A 26005-nucleotide genomic window follows, 5' to 3' on the forward strand; every position below is an offset into this window, starting at 1 on the left:
GTTTGCGTTGGTTGTGGTGTCTTTATTTTTATGGTATCAGTGTTATGTAACCGAGGTTGAAATATTCTGGGATGCTTTCCGAATTCTGTTCATCATTTTCACAAATAGTGTCTCAAACAGGGGGTAGTAAGCTTTCTAAAATTCCTCAGTGAGACCGTCGGGTGTTGGAGATTTGTGTAGTGACAGGGACTTTATAGATTTTTGCATTCAGTTTTTGTAATGGGTGAATCTATAATTTCAGCTTCTGTCATTGTTAAGCTCGGTGAGCTTCGTAGTAATAGTGTTTTTATTTTGTCACTTTGTTTTTGAGAGAAGGTACTTATGCATTGTGAGTGGAAGAATCAGAGGAGATTTGCATCCCCTTCGACCACTATCACCTCATGTTTTATTTTATGAATGGTGTTTTTTTGTTTTCTCTGCTCTTCAAAGAGCCAAGCTGCTTTGGACTTCCCTTCATTGTTCCATTGTTCTGATTTTTGCACGTATCCAGGCCTCTTCAGTCTCTTTTATTTCTATTTGTTTCAATTTTGCTTTAAGAGCGTTGATAGCTATTTTATTTTCTGGGAGGGTTCTGTCTGTGTTGTACTGCCGTGTTAGTTCTTTGATTATGCTTCTTTTTTCTTGGTTTATTGTGTATTTCTTATGTTTTCCTATTTGTATAGCAACCATTTTAAAATGTATTTTGAATTGGTTCCAGGCGTACACTGGATTTTCTATTTCTGTTATGGTGTCTAATATTCTTTTTATTTCTCTTGTAAATGTGTCTGTGTTGATTATACTGTTATTTATCTTCCAGAATGGGTAGTTTCTGTTGGTGTATTTCTGTCGTTAGCCTCATGGGAAAGTTTGACCTTGACTATCTAGTGGTCACTGAAGTCAATGGTAAGTGAAAAACCTCCGGTTAATTCCATATATCGGCTTATGTAAATTCTATCTAGCCGTAAGGCATTGGTGGGGGAATAATGAGTATAAGTTTTACATGTTGGATGTAATTCGCGGAATATGTCTTCGAGCTGACATCCCAGTATAATGTTGAAATTTTTTTTTTTTTTGTTATAGTTTTTTTTACCTCTATGTCTAATATATTGTTTTCTACAAAATTCATGTCTCCGGCCGCAGTTATATTTCTTCTGTTTGCCAGTTTGGTTTCTAGTGTCTCCCAAAAGTGTTTTTTTTTTTTTTTTGTGTGTGTGTGTGTGTGTGTGTTCGCCGGACCGTAAATGTTAATTAACGACACTATTGATCTTCCCAGACAACTTCAACCTCTAGCATTCTGTGTTCTATTAAAGTAGAGTGTGATAATAATTGTATGCTACTTCTCTTACTTATCAAAATCATTAAGCCTGCAATACCATTACTTTGGGCTTGTTCTCCAAGAATGTAGTAGTGGAACTACAGATTTCTGTGTAGTTTTTGTTCTGCTTCTGAATTGACAATTTACAATTGACATTTATGACTTTAGGGATGAAGCAAGATGCTTTTCATATTCCCTGCTATCTGCTGTGGTTACAGTGAAGGTAAAATTTATGAGCAGATTGCTCGCCCTGAAAGGGCATGGAGATTATGCATCACTAAAGGAGGCTAATATATCTTTTGGTCTTCTATATTTGAATATGTCCGTTGGATCGTATGCTGCAGCTTGCTGAACCAAATCGTTGGGATGTGTGGACGTCTTTAGGAAAAACTTGGATGCTAAGGATTGCAGAAAAGAGAAAATATAGGGAATATTTATGTCTCTGTGGAGTTGGTTGTTTCTAACATACCACGGGGCGTTCAGAATCATTCTCAAGCACTTGTTCTGCACTCGCTGTATTTTGATAATGTTAGCATTAGAGATGTGGCTCCAGGCCGGAGAGGCATAGGTGATAATAGGACGAATTGTCATCTGGTATAGTTGCAATTTGATTCTGTTGCTGAGCTTGCTATTTCTATTAATTAGCGGATAGATTGACATTTATGAATATGTCCGTTGGATCGTATGCTGCAGCTTGCTGAACCAAATCGTTGGGATGTGTGGACGTCTTTAGGAAAAACTTGGATGCTAAGGATTGCAGAAAAGAGAAAATATAGGGAACATTTATGTCTCTGTGGAGTTGATTGTTTCTAACATACCATGGCGTTCAGAATCATTCTCAAGCACTTGTTCTGCACTCGCTGTATTTTGATAATGTTAGCATTAGAGATGTGGCTCCAGGCCGGAGAAGCATAGTTGATTATAGGACGAATTGTCATCTGGTATAGTTGCAATTTGATTCTGTTGCTGAGCTTGCTATTTCTATTAATTAACGGATAGATCTGAGCTATGGCTTTAGATGCCTTTGTGCACGCAGACTTAGCGTGCTGATTGAAAGATAGCTTTTTGTCGAGAATCACACCCAGGTAATTTGTTTCTGTCTTCCAGGGAATTTTAGTATTGAATAGTAACACATCTCCTACAGGAGACATTGGCCTTTTTGAGAAAAGAACGGCTGAGCTTCTCTCGGGGTTGACTTCCAGTTTCCACTTAGAGAACCAACCCTCCAGCTTTAGAATGTTTTCTTGAAGGCTTTCTGGTAATGAAATGGGGTTTGAGAGATCTGGTTAGTATTGCCATATCGTCTGCATACAGGGCCAAAATGGAAGTCATCGGATTGTGTGGGATGTCTGACATGTATATAGAGAACAGCAATGGAGCTAGTAGAGATCCCTCCGGCGCTCCAGCAAAGATGTGGCGCTGGGAGGATGTAGAACCGTTGATTTTTACTTGCATTGATCTATTCTGAAGATATGAATGGATTAAGTGAACCAATATTAGTGAGGTACCGGCTGAGATAAGTTTGTGCAGGAGACCAAAATGCCAGATTTTGTCAAATGCTTTGGATAAGTCTAGGAAAACAGCGCCTGTGTACTGGTGCAAGTTGTAGCTGGTGGTGATGTATTCCACATTTCTGTGGATTTGCTGGGTAGTACTATGGTGTTGGCTAAAACCAAACTGTTATTTAGGAAGGATGTTTAGGTCATTTACTGAGGTTTGGAGTCGTGAGAGGATGACCTTCTCTGCAACCTTACCCAGATTTGAGATAAGACTGATTGGACGATAATTTTGCGGTAGGTGTGGGTCTTTGCCTGGCTTATGTATGGGAATTACGTCAGCCAGTTTCCATGTGGAAGGAAAATAGTGAAATCATAAAATTGCATTTATTATACTGGTCAGGTGCACTACTGCTTTTTGGGACAGAAGTTTAATCATCCGATTAGTAATGCCGTCTGGCCCAGGAGCTTTTTTGTTCTTTAATTTCTTAATAATGTCATATAACTCAGCAGGTGATGTTGGTGCAATATGATCAGTGCTGGAGATAGGAAGTTTGAGTGAGTGTCTGACCTTGCTGTGAGTCTTATATATGTGGTCAAAGTCAAGGTTTCCATACAAAGGCCTGCATTGCTCCTCTAAGTTGTGTGCTATAACTTCTGCTTTGTCTACATCTGTGTGAGCAAGGCCCTGGTGGTCAGAGAATATTGGAGGAAGGGATCTGTCTTTGTTTTTGATATTTTTCAGTAGTCCCCAGTTGGAGTGATCAGTAGATGAAATGGAGGATAACTTTTCATCCCATACTTGGTCTCTATGGGCTTTGAGTGCATCTCTTACTGCCCCATTTAATCTGTTTAGATTTATTTTATCTTGTGGTGCGGTATCTTTTCCTAGCTCTATTTTTGTCTCTGATCAAGTTCATGATGTCTTCAGGCAAACAATCTGGCTTGTGGGCAGATTTGTAGGAGGAAGCTACCTTTATAGCAGAATTAACTACTTCATTAATTAACTACTTATTAACTGCAGTTTCTACTTCTTCTTTTGTGCGTATGTGAGGAACAGGTCCAATATAATCCTTCAGTGCTGCTGACAGTCTTTCCCATGCAATGTAGGAGTGAGAAGGAGGACATAGGTATTCTTGATTTCCCAGCTATAGTAGAATTTGATTGTGATCGGATGATAGTTCATCCATAGATATGATGCTGAATTGAAGTTTAATATCCTGAAGGATAACTATATCCAGCATGTCAGCAGTGCCGAACGTACTGAGATGAGTTGGTTCGGTGGGCCCTGCCACAACAGCGTTGCTTGATCCTAAGTAATTGTAAAGGATGCAACCATTCTTGTTTGTGGTTGTACAATTCCATGCAGGATGCTTGGAATTCAGATCCCTGGCAATAATGGTGGGCTCTCTGGTGCATAAGATGGCATTTAGATCAGAGTGAAGTAGAGATTTTTGGGGAGGGTTGTAAGCTGAGTAGATTTTCAGTTTGCCAGTGGAGCTGGTGACTACTTCCACTCCTGTGATCTCAAGGCTAGTTGTTGAAGGAATGGTCACAGAGTGGTGCTTAATGTAGATTTAATGAAGATGGCAGTGCCGCCGCATCTGTAGAGTAGTCTGTCATTTCTGTATAGGTGACAGCCCCTTATTGTAGGATTGTCTGAGGGTTTTAAATGAGTTTCACTGATTAAAATAACATCTGGTTGATACCTAGATGTAAAGTGTCGGAGTTCCAGAATTTTGTTTTTAAGGCCATTTGCGTTCCAAGCAAATCTTTTAGTGGAGGTTTCAGTAGGGTTTGATAGGCTGAAATTTTGTAGCATCTTTGCTAGTGAGGCCATAATAACAGCTGTTAGGTTTTTAGGTGCTGTTGGTTGATTTTGTTCTGGAATTGGTCTAATTGTACAGGTCACATCGGCATAGCTTCTTGTTTGCTTTCGGGTGTCTTTATTATTGGAGGTCTCCAACTGTGGCCGCTGAGTCTCCGGTTTTGATGTCTGGGCCTCTGGTGTTCTTGTACTGAAGGAGGAGGGCTGATTGATTGCCTCCATCCGTCTGTTCTTTGGGTGCTGAGTACATCCTTTGTAGTTCGCAGGATGAGGGCCACTGCAGTTGGCACATTTGGCCGAGGTAGTCCTCGGCTTTGTGCAGGTATTGGTTGGGTGGCTGTCTCCACATTTTAAACATCTATATTCAGCTCTGCATAGATTCTGGGCATGGCCAAACTTCTGGCACCTGTGGCACTGCCCAGAAGATGATCTTTTATGGAGTGATTCCGGTGTGACGATGAGACCACAGACTGTTTTTAAGTTGTAAATATCCTTGTATATTTTATGAATCTCAACAAGCACTAATGGCATGGGAGTCTTCTCTGCTTTGTACATTCTGCTGACTTTGACTGGAGGCAGATCCTGAGAATTTAGGTCAGCAGCTATTTCTTCTGTGTCAATGTCTTCACAGACACCACGAAGGACTACTTTTAAGTTTTTTACGGAGCTGAGCGCAAAGGTATGATACAGGATGCCTCTGTCTTCCAGTTCTTTGGTCAATCTTCTATAGTCTGTCACTGTTGCTGGCTGGATCTTTATGCCTTCATCCATGTTTTTGGCCTTAATGAAGCCAATATGCAAATTGGATATTGTGGATCTTAAAGCTGCCCACTTATGCTTTTCTCTAAAGATGATCGGAGGCACCTTTTCTTTGGGAGAAATAGCGGCGTCCGAACCCTGAGAATCCTGTTCCATTTCAGTATTGTCATTGTGCGGTTCATCTGTTGTTCTTCGCTTTTTGCCTGCGCGCACTTCTACAAAGTCTGAAGGAGTAGAAGGCACCGATTCTAAATGATCTTCAGCGATAACGTCTGAGACACATTCGGGGGGAAACGTGTCAAACAATTTCACTTTTCCCGGCCAATTATTACTCAGCAGCTTTCCCAGTCTGAGGAATTCCTTGTATACTTCCTCGAATTTGGTTTCATTCACAAGTTTTGCCATTTCAAGACACAGATGGAGAAAGAGTAGAGATTTCTCAGGTGTCCCGAGCTGGTAAAGATAATCCTGTGGACATTTGACGGTCCACTAGCAAATGCCGGAGACACTCTTAGGTGTCTGTAGTTCGCCCACCGATTTGTGGTCCCTCGACACTTCTGCGCATGTCAGAAAAAGGAGAATCCATTCCGATAATAGGGTAATCAGTCTGTCTTCTGGGATGTAATAATAAACAAACTGAGTTTGTTTATTATTACAGGTCGGAAAATTTAGCTTTTCTTTTATGAACTATTCTGCTTGTATAACAGTTGGAAAAATGTACGTAGAGTGTTAATACATGCAAATACTGCGTTCTACATAAAACAATGTCACTTCGCTCCATGATAAGTTTCCTTTTATTCTGGGACTTTTTAAAACAAAATCCGATTTCATGAAGTATTTTCCTTAAAGTTTCTCTTTTCCAAGGAAAATTAATTTTTTTTCTTTAAGCACAGGAATCAATTTCGGAACAGTTGGCACTCTTTTCTCGACCACGTAAAATTCGTGAATAGCTCTTCTTATAACGTCTACATCAAAATCATTCAAAGCTACGGTTTCGATGGGTTTCTTTCTCTGGCACTTTTTTTTTAGGAGATTTAAATTATGGCTTACCTTCACCTTTTGCTTCCCTACGAATTCTTTTAACAGTCGACCCCGATACACCCGCAATTGCACTTGCACGTTTTATGACTTGAGAAAGGGGAACAAGAAGACGCCCTTCTGACGATTCTTTTTCGCAGAATGTCAGCACATTATTCAATATTCTTTTGCAAGAGCTACTGAAACGTGTAACAATAGAACTTGTTGACTGTACTGGATCCATCATACGAATTAATAATAAAAAATAATGCAAAAAGAGAACAACAAAAATCAAGCTAGTACTAGTACAGCGACAGACAAGAAAGCACGTGATTTCGCATGTTGGCGACCAATTCGTACATCCTTCATTTCTTTCTCCCCTTCAGCATGAATCGACTATTCTTGGCACCAAGCCAATAAGGGATCTAGAAATGGTGGGCGAACTATAGCAGAGTATATAAGTTCTTTTTGCTACACCCTTTGGTATTATTAATTTGGTTTAGCTACTCACTGATGAAGCCTCAAAAAAGGCTGAAACCGGTGAGATGCTAATATGAGTTCGCTCTCTTAAGGTTTGTGCCTTAAGGGAGCAATTCGAGTCTCCTGGGAAAGTGTTTTCCTGCACGGCCCAGTGAGGGGCTTTGTCGGTGAATGCTTTTCTTCAGAATATGAGCGGTTCTGCTCGGTGGTGGGTGGAAGGCCATCATTGAGTGGAGGCAACGCTGAGATGGACGGTCTTTCGCCCACAATTGAGTGGCCTAGGGATCGTCCGAATTTTTAGAGACGGCTTTACTTATTCATAAGGCTGAAACCGGTCTGGGTAGTGATCTCCCACCGTAATGTAATAACAGCATACATTTCCTAGGAAATGTGTTTTTACATTATGGAAAATACCAAGAATAGCGATCAGAACTTCAACACCTTTGCTGCGAGTTGCCCGAGATTGTACTACGTACTAGGACTACTTGCATTAGCTCACGCTAGTAATCGCCGATACTTTTATAGTTTATTATACTATATTCGGCATGAAACTCTCTGATTCCAATCTTTGAGTTTCTTATTCGGTTTTAAAACAATGTGGGATTTATCAAATCAAAAATCAAATCAGCTAACGCCATTTTATTCCCGTATACGGGAGTAGGCGAGGCCATTTAGCCCTATCTAACTTTTGGAGACTGAGTGGGCAGTTCAATCTCCACTGGTACCCAATCAGAGACAGATGGCCCAAGGCTATCACTAATTAAGCGGTACGCAGTGAAGAGAGACGGCTCAAATGTGCCGCCATCTCGTGGTCTCTAACCCTAACACAATATATTTTAATGTCTGAAATAATGTGGGTTCTACGGTCGATTTTCTTGAGTTTACAGGACGAAAAACCCGAGTTTCCGGGAGGAAAAACCTGCTTGCCCGTGCCAGAGAATGTGGGATTTAATATCCTCTTAATTTAAATAATGCCAAAGAGATAAATAAAAACATCTTAAATATTGCAAAGGTTAATTTCACTTTTTCATTTTCTTCTAATCTCATTCTACTGAACGAAATGGTGCTATAGATTTTGGAAGAAATTATATTCAGTCATGAAATATTAAGAATAATAGTTGGTACATACATAATGACCACCGAACAAATTATCTAATCTATGAAGCATATCCCCAGGTTAGGCGGGGTGTATCATTGAGGCAGAAAGTATTTGCTCGCAGCTTACGATGACCCCGCCTTCAAATGATTCTAATTTGGCATTTGAGGAGGTTGGTCACGTGGCTTCAGTATCGTAGTAGAAATTCAAGCACGACTATATCATCAGTGTATGCTTCTATGTCAGTAAGGATAAGCAGGATAGTGCAGTGTGGATCGTGTGTAAAATGACGTTAACATAGCACAATTTAGTTAAAGTTTATTATTTTTATATTTTTGTTGGGGGGGAAATGGCAGACGAAACGAGTGTTAAAGTTGGTGTACGGTATGTGAATTACAAGTCCTACATTGAACAGTTGTTAACTTTTCTACGTTCAGTGCTTTTTTTGATCTCTGTTCTCAGTTATTTTTGTAGATTCGTTTTGGATAAATCTTTTTTTTAATAATGTACATTGCATACTTTTAGCAAATTCCTTATGTTACAAATTGGTACAAATGTTTTGATGTACATCATATTAATATAGCTTTTAATGATTTCTATATGTTTGCGTTCTCTCTTTTTGATATGCAAACGCTTATCTTGGTAAGTCTAACTTGCTTTTAAACAAGTTGCCGGCATTCCAAGTATAAACTCAGAAAACTGATGTTGTTCTCTCATCGAATCGTTTGTAAAAAAAAAAGCTGCATCTGTGCATACTTTTACTGTCCATTGAATAACCTTTATGGAGAATGACATTTTTATATTTTATTTTGACTGTAGATTCTGAAATTGCTGTATTTACATCAGTATTATGCTAAATATTTTATGTGCACTTTTGTGCGGTACCTTTTTGTTTCACTTTAATTCTGTACGCATTAAAATCATCTAACTAGAACTCGAAATTTCCTAGTAGTGGTAGATTATTTCATGTTCCCTTCTTATATACTTTGGAGTGCTAAAGGGATACGGTATTCAGTTGTTGGCTGATGATGCAGAGTTGAGTAATTAATCAAGCTGATGTGGAAAGCCGATGAGCTGACGGATGAGAAGGATAGGATAGGATAGGATGTGGATAGCTTGCAGGACGATTTAAATAAACTGGCACTATGGGCAAAAGATAATGGATATCAGTTCAATGTGGAAAAGTGCAAAGTTATGCATTTTGGGATTAAAAAATTTACGAACTGTGTGTACCACACGGATGGAACTGTAGTCCAAGAGATTTATTGAGGCTGGGGATTTGAGGGTGTTGGTGGATAAAGAGTTGAAGTTCAGAGGGCATATTGCTAAGGTGTCCAAGATAGCTCATAGGATTACTTGATTATTGAAAAACAGGCTAACATGTAGAGATAAAGAAGTCATTATTCCTCTTTATAAAGGCATTGATACATTCACATCTGTATTACTGTGCTCAGGTCTAGTTGCCTGGATTCCTTAGATGAGGAAGTTTTAGAAAAGATTCAGAGGCGAGTGACCAAGTTGGTGAGTGGTGGAAGAAATGCTCCCTGCATTGATAGATTGAGAGTCTGTGGGTTACAGAAGTTGGTTGATAGGTGGAGAAGAGGGTATATGATAGAAACATTTAAGTTACTAAAAGGTTTTTACAGAATTGATGCATGAGAATTATTTCAGGAGTGGGCTAGTGGCAGAAGAACAAGAGGTCAACATTGCTTCCACTCTAGTTTGAATATCAACTTTTCATATGGTGAACTATCAGAAGCCTTGGCAAAATATACAAATTGGCAATATAATTACACTACTGTGTATCCATCTTCCTCATCTGGTGCTGTCACCTTATTGTAATAAGTAAGTAGATTACTAAATCATGACCTCCCTTTAGAAAATCTGTGATGTTCATCAGGGATTATATCAATTTTGTCAACCCAGTTCTGGATCCTGGTTCTCAGTAGCCTCTGAACCAGTATAATCTTCCTTCTACTCCTTTGGAACTTGACCTAATGTAAGACTCATATTCAACAAATATGCCAAGGAAGATGACAACTCTTTGGCACATTCCTTCAAAACTTCCAAGTTCCACAGCCTTATTAACATCAAGTTTGCTCAATTCCCCATATATCTGTTATTAACTCACAGTTAGTCTATCCTCATCTACTGCTCTCCAACTTCAGTGTCACATTCATTAGGATAAAAGACCTTTGAGCTGCTCGTTAAATATCTTGACTATATTCTGCAGCAGTTGTACTTATACCATTTTCTCCAATCAGTGTTGTTGTACCATAATTCTTTTTTTTTTTTTTTGCTGGCTACATGTCAAAAGAACTCCCTAAGTTTTTTTTTTTTTTTGCTATGCTTTGAGTTGCCCTCCTTTCCTGTTCTTTGCACTCCTCATTGAATTGATTATTTATTACCACTCATCTCATGTTGCCTCCATAAAGCCTTTGTCTGTATTGCATGCTTAATCTCTTCATCTTTTTCACACCAATCTTATTTAACCTTCTGACCTCAGAAATACATTTAGACATTGTTTCTACTATATAGTTCTTGAATTTCCACCCAACTCCTCATTCCATGCTACAACTGCAAGCTATCTCTTGAGCTTCTCATAATCACCAACCTTGTAGTTCGACATTATATCTTTTCTTCACAAATGTACTCACATGGTTGGCAATTATCCAGATAATTGCTTTGTGATCACTGTCACCAACTGGAGGGAGATTTGACACCTTATTTATAATATTTTTTAATTATTATTATATCCTCGGATGAGATGATCAAATCCAAGACCTTTCCTTGCGTACCCTCAGTTCCATGCTCTCTGACATAGTTATCTCTCAAAAACTCAAGAAATTAATTTCTTTACTTAAGATTGTTATCTTATCATCTCAGTCTATATTGCCATAATTAAAATTACCCATAATGATCACCCTTTTTCTATTTGCTTATACTTTTCATGGTCACTATCTTCCACATTACTAGGTCAGTAGCAACATCTAAAGAACTATTTCATTATCTCACTGCTTCAAAACCACTGCCACTATTTTCCCCTTGCATTGATACCTTGTATGGCCATAAATCTTTTTGTATCATCATTAATACTCCACCTCTCTTTTTACCCTTTCTATCTTTACGGAAAGCATCATACCTTTCTATCTCTGTTCCTGTCAGGATGTCATCATCATTCAACCATGTCTCAGTTAAACAATTTTTAAGTGAACAAACTCAATGCAACCATTTCATTTGTTTCTGATAATTTTGGTATTCGTATACAAACATAATAGCTCATTATGTTTGTAACAAGTTTCACTGATACCACTTACTAGATGTGAATTAAAGATAACAAGAAATTATATACTTGGTTTAAACCTTTATCCAAGCATAAGCAAACACAGTTTGTGTTTGCTTATGCAAACACAGATTGTGGGGATCATGAAGTATCTTCATGATCCCCACAATACATAACATTATACATGTCCAAAAGTGGGGGTGCTTTGTATTATAGGATGCTTAGGTAATTGATGTGAAGTCATTGGCTTCTATATACAAGTAACAACTTGTGAAGATATTTCATGTGCAAAATATGTTTGCTTATACTTGGATAAAGGATTAAACCAAGAATATAATTTCTTGGCATGCTTAATTTTTTATAATCTAAGTAAAAAAAGGTGATACACCTTTTCATTACTAAATCACTTAAGGAATTGACTAAGTACATAAGAATATAAATTAAATTATACTTTAATAAATATTTCCGATATTTTGGCAACATCAAGTTGCCATCTTCAAAAGGAACTTACAAAAAAGGCACGTGCATGTAGGCACTACAACACAGTAACCGAGAATGAAGTGATGAAGCTATTGTTCTCTTAAAAGTCCTGATGTGCATTACAAAATCAAAGGACACACCCTTATTCACACTTAATCATATCAGGACTTTTAAGAGAACAATAGCTTCATCACTTCATTCTCGGTTACTGTGTTGTAGTGCCTACATGCACGTGCCTTTTTTTGTAAGTTCCTTTTGAAGATGGCAACTTGACATTGCGAAATATCGGAAATATTTATTAAAGTATAATTTAATTTATATTATGTACATTGTCAATTCCTTAAGTGATTTATTATTATTATTATTACAGGCGACTCCAGGGAGTCCTTAGACTCATCGAGGGAGGCCCTAAACATCATGTCGACATTCTCACAGTATCTATCATACCTTGCCTTGAACTCGCTCACTGTCATAGCACCCACAACAACAGACTCTGGCAGCTTACTCCACTCATTTACTACTCTAAAAGTAAAGAACCCAGCTCTAACACCCTTGCTAACCACACTCTTGCCCAGCTTCCATAGATGTCCCCTAGTTCTCCCACCACCAGTCCTGATCTCAAAAATATCCTCTGAATTAATCCTATAGAAACCCTTCAGCAGTTTGAATGTCTCAATAATCATATCTCCCCTTTTCTGGCTATCAACCAATTTCTGCAACCCACAAATCTTCAACCTGTTCTCATAAGGTTCATTCCATAGACCTGCTATCATCTTGGTCACTCACCTCTGGATCCTCTCAACCTCCTCCCCATCAAGAAGAAACCTAGGTGACCAAATCTGGGCACAGTAGTCGAGATGAGGTCTTCTCAAGGCTCAGTACAGAGGAACCAATAACTTGCGTGTCTCTGCTCGTCAAAGTATTTTTCAACAACCAAGTGAGTTGATGAGCTGATTTAGCCACTTTTGCAATGTGCCCCCTAAACTTCATCTCCCTATCCACCAACACTCCCAAGTCCCTGGCCTCATCAATCTCCTGGAGTACTGTTCCGCCAGTGTGGTATACTGCTGCTAATCTTTTCACCCCAAAATGCATAACCTTACATTTTGTCACATTAAATTGACATCCATTCTCCTTAGCCCAGAACTCCAATCTATCCAAATCATCCTGCAAGATTTTGACATCTTCTGCATTCACTATTGCCCTACCCAACTTTGCATCATCAGTGAACAAATGAACCGTTCCTCTTAGATCCTTCCCTATATTGTTAATGAACAAATTAAACAGCATTGGTCCAAGAAGAGAACCCTGTGGCACACCACTAGTCACAGGCTGTCTTTTGGAATTTACTCCTGAATAAACTACTCTCTGATATCTCTCCATCAACCACCCACCTATCCATCTCATCAATCCTATATCCATTCCTATATGTTGCAGTTTACGGATTAGAATTCCATGTGGTATCCTTAGCCAGGTCCAGCAGTATCACTGTAAACCCATTACCCTTATCCAGTTCAGCCGTCACTGTGTTAAAAAAACTTGAACAAGTTACTGAGGCATGATCTACCCTTCACAAAGCCATGCTGTCCCCCGGTACAGTATCTCATTTTCATCAATCCATTCCTGTATTTTTCTCTTGACCACTTTCTCCAAGACCTTGACAATGACTCCTGATATGCTGATCGGTCAGTAATTTGCAACAGTAATCTTGGATCCTCCTTTATGCAGTGGAACTATTTTCCCCTCTTTCCACACCTTCAGGGCTAAACCAGACCCGAGACTCAGATTAAACAACATGATCAAGGTCACTGATAATTCTTTAGTCGCTTCACGTAAGACCTGTGCCGGTATACCATCCAATCCCACAGATGTATTCATATTAAGGTTCTGTAATAGACCATCCACCTCATTCATCACAATTCCTGTATAAACTAATTCCTTCATTCTTTCAATGTCACCACCTGGATGATATACTCTTGCAAAGTGCTCGCTCAGTAATTCCACTATATCGACTGATTCAGTGACCTGCTTACCATTGGCATTCCTTAATCATTCTGCCATGTACAGTTTTTTTTTTTGCTTGCAGCACATTGAAAGAACTGTTTGGGATTCTCTTTAGCTTGCATAGCTAGTTTCCTTTCATAATCCTCTTGTGCTTTTTTTACCACACTCGTTACCCTTCTGGCCTGCAATTTATACCGTTCATGTGCCTGCAGGTCACATTTCTCTTTAAATTCCCTCCACAGTTGTTTCTTTTTTTTTTGCAGCTCAAGCTTAATGGTGTTATTCATGCATTTAACCTCCTACTTGTTTTACTATTTCGACCCTAGGTATACAATCAGCCGTAACCTCCTGTAAATGCCCCTTGACCACTTCCCTTGCTCTATCGACATCCAGCCCTTTCAGTTTTACATGCTATGGCACTGAACCAAGCAATCACTTAAGCTTGTCATACTTCCCAGCACAGTAATTCCACATATACCCTGTCTTAATCGAAAATTCCACACCTTTAGCCACCTCCCAGGTCCACCTATGATCACTGTCACCAGTAGGTGGCAACATGGTCATATTCATTACAGTCAAATTCTCAGATGCTATTACCAGGTCAAGCACTCTCGCGTTTTTGATTAGTGTGTGTTGGGCCTTCCGACTGATATATTTAGAGGTAAGGTTTCTTCGTTTTGACTATTTTTGTGATTACACATTGCTTAGCTGGTAGACTCTTGCATGAGTGTAAGGGATTTGTCAATAGACCCTCCTAGGTCGTCAGGAATAAGACATCGGAATATTCCTTCATTGTAAAGGATGGAGAATGTAAAAGATATTAAGGACGCCATTCAACATTTAAACAAAGATATGTCACTTGACATTCTCAAATTCATTCTAAAGAAATTTGAAATGGAATATCCTGGTCGCTTGAATCTCTTCACTCAAGTAAATGGCACCGAAGACGATGATGTGGAAATCGAAGGGGACTTTACACCTGTTCCACCTGCAAAGACTCCCTGACAGTTCGATTGTTCACAGGAAGAACAATCTAATAAAAGACGCAGAACATCGGAAGATGGAATGGAAGAGGATGTAACAACTCATGAAAATCAAGTCACCTAAGATAGAAAAGAAAAGGTCCCTCCAGTTATCTTTTGAGATAAAGATAAATGAACCTCAGTCTCAAGATCCCTAGGGGAACAAAATATCAATTTCTCTGGCAAGAAAGATCCACATCTGCCTGCTGATGTGGATCTGAGCTTGGTGAGATCATCCAAAAAACTGTGGATCAACAAGAACGAACCATGCTCCTCCAAGCAATGACACAAACAACCAAGCAGGTCGCCCTCCAGATCATAATACCTCATATTCAGCAGCACAGGAAGGCGCTTGACCTTCATCCATGTCCAAATCATATGCGGAAGCGGTAAGAACTCGGACTCCTTCATCGCAAGAGCAAACAAGCTCCAAACTCGCATCAGCTTTAACCTCTTCACTTGCAACAATACTGCACGAATTCAGCAAAGCAAGCAGCTCACCATCTTCCAGAAAGTGATTTTAGAAACCCAAACCATATTAACAGCTCTCTATAATGTTTAAAAAATTTAAACCGAATTCCCTCATGATAACAGCATGGAATGCCAATGGCTTAATAAAATAAAATTCTCGAGCTGCAAGAATTCGCAAAGAGATACAATTCAGGCATAATCTTGATCAGTGAATCTCACCTCAGACCATCAAACAACCCAAGACTAAGAAGTCCTATTTTATATAGGACAGACAGACTTAACTCTAGTGGAGGCGGCACAGCTATTTTTATTAAAAATTATTGGAGCCACAACTCATTGACCAGCCCCCAAACTCTAAACCTTGAAGTGACAGGTGTAGAGGTGCACACTAATAACGCAGGCAAACTCAAAATCTATGCAGCGTACAATCCTCCTAGCATTCCACTATTGACAACAGACTTGGACTCCATCCTTGGCTCCAAGGATTCCATAATTATAGCAGGAGACCTAAACTCCAAACATATAGCTTAGTTCAGTTCGTCAATCAACTCCAAAGGCTGTACCTTATTCAACTACACGTCACTCAACTCATCAATAGTAGCTGGACCCATTGAGCCCACTATAGCCCATCAGGATGTTCTGATGTATTAGACATAGTTATCCTCAGAAACATCAAATATCAATACCAGCTGGAGACATTAGAAGAGCTTGACTCGGATCATAATCCCGTCCTGCTCAGACTAGGATTTCAAGGTAAGCTCTCTCCCCATCATTCTTTCTTACCATGGGACAAGCTCTCTAAGGTTCTCCCAGTCCACATCGGTCCACCCCTGTCATTCGTAAAAAAGAAGACATAGACCAAGCTGTAAGCAATTTAACTAGGCAAATCAACACAGCAATAGCATCAGTCACTCAAACCACTGTCTACCACACTTCCAACTGGATCCCAGAAGAGATAATGGACCTGATTAGGGCCAAAAATAAAGCCAGAAAGTGATATCACAACATTGGAGCCCCACAGGACTAAACAACCTGAACAGACAGGTTCGAGAAGCCCTCCAGATACACAGCAATTCCAAATGGGAATCCAAACTCATGGAAATCAACATAGAAGATAACTCCATGTGGAAATTTGTAAAATCTCTTTGTACCAAAAGACAACCCCTTTCCCATTTGAAGACCAATCTTGGAATTGCACACTCAGATGAAGAAAAAGTCATCATCATCAAATTCCTGCCATGTACCCTCAAGGGGTGTACAGGATATGATAGTACTACATGGAAAAAATTACATCATTACTAACTTCCTATCTACAATTTTCCTCTAAATCAGTCTGTTACTTGTCAAGACTCCAACATTATCAGATCTTATATTTCTATTGTCTAAGGCACTTTGTACCGTATCAATCCACCTATATCTTGGTCTTCCTCTGGGTTATTTTGCTGCCAACCTGGCAGAGAACACTTGTTTTGCTAATCTTTCCTCGCCCATTCTGTTTAAATGACCATACCACCTGAGATTAGCTCTGCTAATGCATTCCTGGATGCTGACAATGTCAAGTTCTTTCCTAATATCCTTGTTTTTAATATGATATTGCCATTTATGCCATCTGTTCATGCCCATAATCTTTCTCAGGACTCTCATATCTACATTCTCTAGTCTTTGGTCAAGTGTTTTACTTCTGACCCAGTTCTCAGATCCATAAGTTAAAACTAGTTTGAACACTGTCTTGTATACAGCTAATTTAGTGTTCTGACTAATTTCACTCTTATTCCATATGAATTTATTCAATTGACTTCCCACCATACCAGCTTTGCTGATTCTGTTGTCTATTTCTATATTTAATTTACCATCTTCAGTAAAAATCGTGCCTAAGTAGCTGAAATGTTTTACTTGTTTCACAGGTTCTCCATTCACAACACAGTTGACATTTTCAGTGATTCTGCCTATTTTCGTTGTCTTTGTATTGCTGACCTTCATACCATATCTATTACAACAGTTATTCAATTTACTCAGAGAATCTTGCAGACTTGTAGTGGATTTATTTAGAAGTATAACATCATCTGCATAAAGCAAAGAGCTGACATTAACATCTCCAATTTTGATATCATGTTTAATACCACTTTCCTTCATAATGTGATCCATATAGATAATGAATAACAGAGGGGATAATGCATATCCTTGTCTCACACCAGATTTAACATTAAACCATTTTCCTGTACTTCCTTCAATTCTAACTGTTGACTTACAACTCAAATAAAGACTAAGTATTGCTTGATATAATGCCCAATTGATACCATATAACTGCTGCGTATTGAATATCTTCTCTCTTGGCACCTTGTCATATGCCTTTTCCAAATCGACAAAACTCAAATACAGATCTTTGTTATATTCCCATGCTTTCTCGACTATTTGTCGTAAAGTGAAGAGCTGATCCTGACAGCCTCTATTTGGCCTGAATCCAACTTGTTCTTCGACAATTCTTCTGAATCATTTCTCAAGTATACTTGCATAGATCTTGCCAGGAACACTCAGTAGGGAAATACCTTTTGTAATTCTCACATTCAGTTTTATTTCCCTTTTTATATATGGGTAGTATGAGAGCTCTACTCCAATCATCGGGAATTCGTCCCTCTGTCCAGGCTTTCTGAACTATGCAGTGCAGCCACTGTAAGACTTATACCACCATAGTTGAGCATTTCTGGTCGAATATCATCTACTCCTGGTGCCTTTCCACATTTCAAGCCTTTGATGGCTTTTTCTACTTCAAGTATGGATATGTATTCCTGTCTGCATGCCTGGTCAGTGTTTTTTTACCTCTGCTGTCATCATCAGTTTTTCAAAGTAATTACTCCATACCTCAAATCTTTTTCTCCCGTTTTCATGTCACCTTTATCATCTCTAAAGCCTTTTACAGCACTCTTTCCTCCATTCCTAAGCTTCTTCAACAACCTCCAGAATATTTTGCCACCTTCTTGATATTTATTTTCTATATATGCAGAAATTTCTATGTATGAAGAAAAATTAGAAGCCCTAATTGACAATCTGGAAAATCAATGCAGCCCATCTTATGGAAACTTAAATATCAATCTCATTTACAAAGTTCATCGTAAAGTTAGAAAAGCATTAAGACAGCCTAAGGATGATTCAGAAACCATCATCCTCACATCTCCAACAGAAATAATAAATATTATTTCCCATCTGAAAAACAAAAAGGCCCCTGGCCCTGATGGCATTACCAATAGAATAATAAAGCTACTCCCATGGAAAGCCATAATTCATCTAGTTAATATTACCAATTCCATTTTAGGATTCCAGTACTTTCCCACAGATTTGAAAATCGCTGACATTATACCTCTGAAAAAGCCTGGTAATAACCCACAACTTCCCCAAAGCTACAGGCCCATCAGTCTTCTTTCCTGTCTTGGCAAAGTAACAGAAAAGGTCATCCTATCAAGACTACAATCAGCAGTGGACAAACAGAAAATAATCCCAAATGAGCAATTTGGGTTTCGCAAAGCTCACAACGCAGTTCAACAAATTCACCAACTAACAGAACATATCACCCATGGTTTTAACTGGAACCTTCACACTGCTGCTGTATTTTTAGATGTTGCCAAGGCCTTTGATACGGTCTGGCATCAAGTCCTTATCTTCAAACTAATTGAAAACAATATCCCAATTAAACTAGTGAGACTCATATATTAGTGAAAGATACATGCAAGTAAAACTCGACGGAATTGTGTCATCAAGGCGCAAAATTCTGACGGGAGTACCTCAGGGTTTTCTTCTGGGCACCAATACTTTTCACAACTTACGTAGCAGATATTCCTCTCAAACAAGAACAACCACTATGGCTCTTTATGCCAACGACACCGCTATTCTAGCAAGATGGCTCAGCCCTCGCCTAGCAATCACCAGACTCCAAGGAAGTATCAATGAGCTAGCAAATTAGTTCACCAACTGGAGGATTCAAGTGAACCCCCTCAAAAGCTCAGCCATGCTGTTTTCTAGGAGGAAGGTCTGCAATAAAGTAGACATCCCCTGCTCTCTGGTCATAAGATCCCATGGCAATCTTCTTCTTCTGCAGCTTCTCCCACTTAAGTGGGATCACTGTTGATAATGAGTCTCGTCCACACCTTCCTGTCTTGGGCTGTCACCACATCCAAGTTCTTCATCCTCAAGTCCTCTTCTACCAGCTCCCTCCATCTCTTCTTTGGCTGCCCACGCTTCCGCCTTCCTTGTACATCCATCTGCATGACCCTTCTTCCCACACATTCGTCCTCCCTCTTCATCACATGACCAAACCATCTCAACCTTGCCTCCTCTATTTTCGCCCCTAAGTTTGTAAATTTCACTGTTCCCCTGACATAGTCATTTCTCAGACGATCCTTTCTGTTCACACCGCACATCCACTTAAGCATTCTCATCTCTGCTACTTCCATCCTGCTGATGTTATTTTTCCTCAGGGCCACAGTTTCTATAGCATATGTCATAGCTAGCCTCACTACTGTCCTATAGATTTTGCCTTTCAGATTGATCGGCACCCTCTTATCGCATAACACTCCAGCAATCTCCCTCTAGTTCCTCCAACCCGCTTGTATCCTGCATCCCACTTCCTTCTCAGCTCCTCCATCTTCTTCCACTGTTGAACCTAAGTATCTAAAGTCTCTCACCTTCCTGATGACATTTCCTTCCAGCTCCAGATCTGTCTCCTGTCTGCCGCCCACTGTGCAACACATATACTCTGTCTTACTTTTGCTCAGTCTCATACCTCTCTCTTCCAGTACTTTTCTCCATCTTTCCAGTTTAGTTCCCGCTTCTTCTCTTGAATCTGCACACAGCAAGATGTCATCAGAGACCAAATATCTTGGGGTATTATGGATAAGAAACTCCTTTTTAACAAGCACATCAATCTCATTGGCTCCAAATCTTCCAAAGTAGTAGCACAGCTCTACCTATTGATCAAGAGCAAATTGAACTTGCATAATAAATTGCTACTTTACCGGATGGTAATACGTCCAGTCATTACCTACACCTCACCAGCATGGGGTCACACTTCACGATCAAACATTTCAAAATTGCAGAGAATCCAAAATAAATGCCTTAGGATGATCCTGGATGCACCGTGGTTCATCAGAAATTCACCGAGAAACCGGCACTCCATACATCTCCTCCCTTCTTCGTGATCTTGCAGAAAAATTCTTCGTGAAGTCAAGTTCACATTCAAACCCAATGATCGTACAAGCTATCAATTACAATGAAACTGATTACTACAAACACACAAGACCGAAGGCTATTCTTCTCTCAACTGATCATAGCTAACACAACTGCCCCCAGAGGGTGAGCTTAATTGCTCACAAATCTCCCATTCCCAAATAACTCTTATTACAGATAAAGGGGAATATGAAAAGCACTAGTGCTTCACCCATCCTGTCAATAACGTTAATGGTAATGTTAATAATCTTGGTATCTCGAACATAATGCAATAATGTTCGTCTTTGGGCTTCCTTCATGGGCTGTATGAAGGTTCTGCTTCGTGGCAGATTTTTGCCTGTCACTCAGTGGAGCCACTCTCAGTTTCCTGTCTCGGAGTGATTCAGGTCAGGAGTAACAAGTTTAGTAGTGATCCTTTAGGGTCATTTAGTGAGATGCAGTGATCTTGTAGATCACTCAGAGTTTTTGGAGAGGTATCCCAAAAGCAGTCTTGGCAGTGACCCATACCACAACGTGTAGCAGTGTACATATTTAAAAAGGGGAAGGGGGGACATTCTTGCATTATGGGATACTAAGGCAGTTGATGTGAATTCATTACTTTGTATATACAAGTAACCCAGTCTTGAAGATACTTCATGCAAGTGTTTTGCTTACGTGGATAAAAGATTAAACCAAATATAATTTTTTGACATCTTTAATTTATAGCCTAACCGAGTGAAAAAATTTATTAGATATGACTTCTTTGTAACTTTCTCAAGCCATTACTTTTCTCTTTACCCATCCCAGAACCTTCTTCATATCCAGCTACTCTCCATATCTCAGTCTGTCGCATTCTCTTTTTGTCTACACACAATTTCACTTCATCTTTCAGCATCAGTCTTTCTCATGCTTTCTCCTCCTGACCACCCTGAGTCTCCTCATTTCTGTGTTTGTCTTGCACAGTTGTTCTCTCGCTCTCTACATTCATGCTACTAACTTTTCCATTCATAAGCATCACTTCAAGCTCAGATTCATTCTCTGCACTCATTATTCTTTCTTCCAGCCATACTTTCCAAATGACTTGCACCAGAACCATTTAAATGCAGTCCATCAGTGTTATACAGTTCAATTCATCCTTCAGACTCATTCCGCACATTAACAAACTGTGCTCCTTTCTTGTAACACTTGCTAATATATGAAACAAGAACAAAAACTTAGCTTCTAAAATAGAATATGCAAAACAACAATAAGGAAAAAGATGAGAAATGAAATAAGAGCTTATAACACTAAAAAAATAAAAGAAACAATTGAAAACAATAAAACATATGAAAAAAGTAAGAAAACGTTTATCAGTTTGTAAACGTTTACAAACTGATAAACGTTTGTAAACGTTTATCAGTTTGATAATAATGAATAATGAATTAAGAACAAATCCTAAACAGACTAGAAGAATTTTATAAAGACCTCTGTAGTGATCCTTCAATAGATAAATCAAATATAAATAACTCTTCTCCATTGCATATAAAATTCATCCTCCCATTCACTTCAGATAAAATAAAAACAAGCATTAAAACAAATGGAAAATGTCCGGTGAAGACCTAATTCACATAGAATTAATTAAATGGAGAGGAAACAGCATAGTTCACCATATTACAAACTTACTAAATCTATGCCTAGAAGATACCAGAAAAACTGGAAAAACGGTATCTGATACTATTATTTAAAAAAGGGGACAAAGAAGAAGTAAAGAACTATAGACCAATTAGTATTCTCTCTGATCTGTATAAAATTCTCACAAAAGCAATAACAAACAGGTTAACCCCCTCTTCTAGACTCAAATCAACCAGTAGAACAAGCAAGATTCTGTGAAGGCTGTAACATGATCATATTCATGCAGTAAAACAAATAATAGAAAAAGCAGAAGAAAACCAATTGCCTCTCTGTTTAGCCTTTATTGATTATGAAAAAGCATTTGATTCCATCAGAACTAATGCAATAATCAAATCACTCCAGAATCAGGGAGTTCCTGGAGAATATATGGATCTCCTACAGGAAATATACTACGCTGCAACAACAACAATCCAACTTCAGACGAGTAGCCATAAAATATCAGTTGGAAAAGGAGACTCTCTATTGCCCAAAATCTTTACTGCAGCCCTTCAAGAAACATTTAATAATATGAACTGGATGAACCTTGGTATAAAAATTAATAACAGAAACTTAACACACCTTAGATATATAGATGATATAATTTTTGCAAACACTCCAGAAGACCTTAATATAATGGTAGAAGACCTATGTCATGAAAGTAGAAAAGTCAGTCTAAAAATAAACAGAGAAAAAACTAAAATCATGTTTAATCATTTTGTAACAACAAAAAAACAAAACAAAAAACATAATAATAGAAAAAAATTTCTTGGGAAGAGTCTCTTCATATACATATTTAGGTCATCTCATTGATCTAAACTATGGACTCCAAAAGGAAATAAATAGGAGAGTTCAACTTGCCTGGAGTGCATTCAGAAAACTGAAAAGCATTTTTCAAAACAATGATGTCCCACCTTGTTTAAAAAGGAAGACATTTAACTTGTATACTTCCAGTCATCACATACGGTTGTGAAACTTGGTCTCTAACAAAAGCACTGACAAAGAAACTAGCAGCAACTCAAAGAAAAGTGGAGAGGCTGATGCTAGGCATCACATTAAAAGATAAGAAGCGAAACATCTGGATAAGAAGCCAGACTCGTATCACTGATATCATTCTTCACCACAAGCGACTAAAATGGAAATTGGCTGGACATATATCCAGAAGAGAAGATGAGCGGTGGACCACCATACTAATGAACTGGATTCCAAAAGAAGGGAAACGAGGCAGAGGACATCCTGAAAAAAGGTATAGTGATGGATTGTCAAATTTTGTTGGAAAAAACTGGTCAACCATTGCCAAGAACAGAGAAAGGTGGAAGGAACTGGAGGAGGCCCACATCCAGCAGTGGACAGAAAATGGCTGAAAAGAAGTGTGTATTTACTATATTACAAGTATTTACTTATAGCAATGACTAATGCAAATCATATGCATACCAACCAAAATAGCTAATGATACTCCCTTCTTGACTGTAGAGGTCACCTCGCATCTTGGTCACTTGTACCACAACTTTGTGCAAGTTTTCTCTCATGAGATGCCTTTCCTCCTGCTACTTCCAACCTTGTGTCCTTTAGCACTATAAGGGCATCAAGTAGGATGACTTTGAGAACCTTTTTTATTTCCATGGTCAGCTACTGCTTCCACTCTTTGATCTAAGTCACAGAAATTGTGCTCCTACAAAGGTCTTCATTCTCCATTCTGTCCAAAATATTTCTACTCCACTTTCCAAGCCACGTTTTTTTTTTTTTCCCCCTCTCCCAATTTATCATATCACCAAGAGGCTTGAAATAAGAACTCTAGCTTCATACTTTGTCCACACTGAAGCACTCACTAAATGCATTACAACTATCAATAAAGCCAAATCTTTGTTAGGACCACTAGCAAAATATTTTCCTCCTGTCCAAATAGAAGTTGTACCTTTATGGTCCCTTGCAAAGACCATTACATGCAAGTTCTGCTCAGGTGAGCTTCCCTTTCTTCTCCAGGTGGCACCACTATTACCACCCTTGAAGATAATATTGATATTTTGACATTAATCTTTTATACTCATCTTGCACTTATCCTGGCATATAAGCAAGTATGTCTAACATATTTAAAAAAAAAAAATTCTACCATCAAACCTACTGCCCAGTTGTCCTGCAATTGCACTCTGATTAGTAGTTGAAGTGAGTTTTCCTCACTAACTTCTACCTCCAACTTTCCAAGAAAAATGTCAATAGATTTCTTCTTTCTTAACCTCAACCTGCACCTTATACATGACGTCGATATGCTTAAATCTCTCTCTCTCTCTCTAGATATATATAGAAAGAGATGTGTGTGTGTATATATATATATATAGAGAGAGAGAGATATGTGTGTGTATGTATATGTATACACACACACATATTCTTCACAGAATTAACTGGATTATTTTGTAATACAACTATAATAAAAAAAAAATTAAGTTTAAAGCAGAATGCTTTTTTATCCACTTCAGGATATATCTAGCTGTATAGTTGCCTCCTAGAAAAACATCTCAATTCACTACTAGCAGGTGTTGCTTAACACAACCTCTACAAGTCAGTCATAAGAATTGTTACCCTTAATCTAATTATTGGCAGGTGTATGTTTGTGCAGTGTTCAATAGTGATGTCAGAAATAACTTTTCTGCAAAATATTGGAGTTAATCATAGTTTACTTTATTTTCAAAGCTAGTCATATCTTAATTGGTGTTATTTAAATGTAAAATTCAAATGTGAATCAAATATTACTTAAATTCATATATGCAAATGATTAAAGTTAATTTATAGATTTCAATAAGAACTTATTAGGTTGGAGCATGATATTTTATGTATTTCTCTTACTTTTTTTTTTATAGAATCCGTCCAAAATTGCCATGTGAGATCATAGATATGTGCCACATATGCACATCAGTGACACCTGGTGAACCACAAGTCTGGCTTGGAAAGGACAAGGCATTTACATTCGATTATGTTCATGATATGCGGACTAGTCAGAGTGACATATATGAAGCTTGTGTATATTCACTTGTTGATGGGTAAGAATGGCTAGAAGTCTATAATGTAATTAATATATCTGTAAAAACTTAGTATACTTTGATGTTGAAATATTTCCTTTCCTTCTTCCAAATGGAATTCCCTCTCTTGTACAACTGTTTTTAGCAAAAGTCATTTCCTGATTATAATTCCTGGAATTTATCAATACTGTGATAGTTTTACATAATTAAGTTTGTTAATACTTACTAGCTTCTAGTAAACAATTTTCTTCAATATTAATGTTTTACATCTGGTCTCCAGTATTGTCAAATCTTACATTTTAAAATTTCTAAATCACTATTAGCTGCATCAATCCATCTAGATTTTTCTTCTTCCTCTGGACCTTTTTCTTGGCATTAACATTTCCTTTGTTAACCTTTCTTCCTTCCCAACCTTAGATAGCTCTTCTCTTTAATTTTTGAACACAGATGTCAGGTTCCTGTCCTTTTTGTTATTATGATCTCCAAGGACTCATCGAAAGAGAGAGGGCACTCTACAACTCTTAGTCTCTACCATTTAATCTACCAACTACACAGAATCACTACTACCATCATTTACACACAGTTCCATCTACTGCCCACCAATACTAATATTTTCTATATGTGTGTTCTCAAGGCTGATTTGCTTGTACTTGAGATTAAAAACTTGAGTTTCCAATGTAAAAAACTTGACATCATAGACTGAGTCTTAATCTAAATGACTGTCTCACTATTCCAAAAGTCTGGGAAACCATTATCCTCATTTGTATAAAATAAATTTATCTTTTATATTTTAATTCAATTTAATTTTAATTACAGCCCAATAGGTTTAATCCCTAAACATGCTACTGTATACGTAGAGGAATTGCAATTTAATCATGTGCGCTAATCTTTTCTTTTATATACCTGATGTATAATTCC

At 38.3% G+C, this 26005-nt stretch overlaps 1 protein-coding gene across 1 annotated transcript in view; it reads left to right on the forward strand.

Moving 5' to 3' along the window:
- Nucleotides 1-8228: 8228 nt before the first annotated feature.
- Nucleotides 8229-26005, forward strand: part of LOC150096717 (kinesin-like protein KIF21A) — a 753433-nt gene continuing 735656 nt past the window's right edge. The window contains exons 1-2 of the mRNA XM_090408696.1: nucleotides 8229-8354; nucleotides 24929-25108. Coding sequence (XP_090264822.1) covers nucleotides 8320-8354; nucleotides 24929-25108 — 215 coding nt within the window. The 5' untranslated portion in view covers nucleotides 8229-8319. The remainder of the gene's footprint in view (nucleotides 8355-24928; nucleotides 25109-26005) is intronic.

This window comes from Typopeltis vanoorti, chromosome 18 (assembly GCF_054136105.1).
Source record: "Typopeltis vanoorti isolate ZY-2024b chromosome 18, IOZ_Tvanoo_1.0, whole genome shotgun sequence".
In the NCBI taxonomy this organism is placed as follows: domain Eukaryota; kingdom Metazoa; phylum Arthropoda; class Arachnida; order Uropygi; family Thelyphonidae; genus Typopeltis; species Typopeltis vanoorti.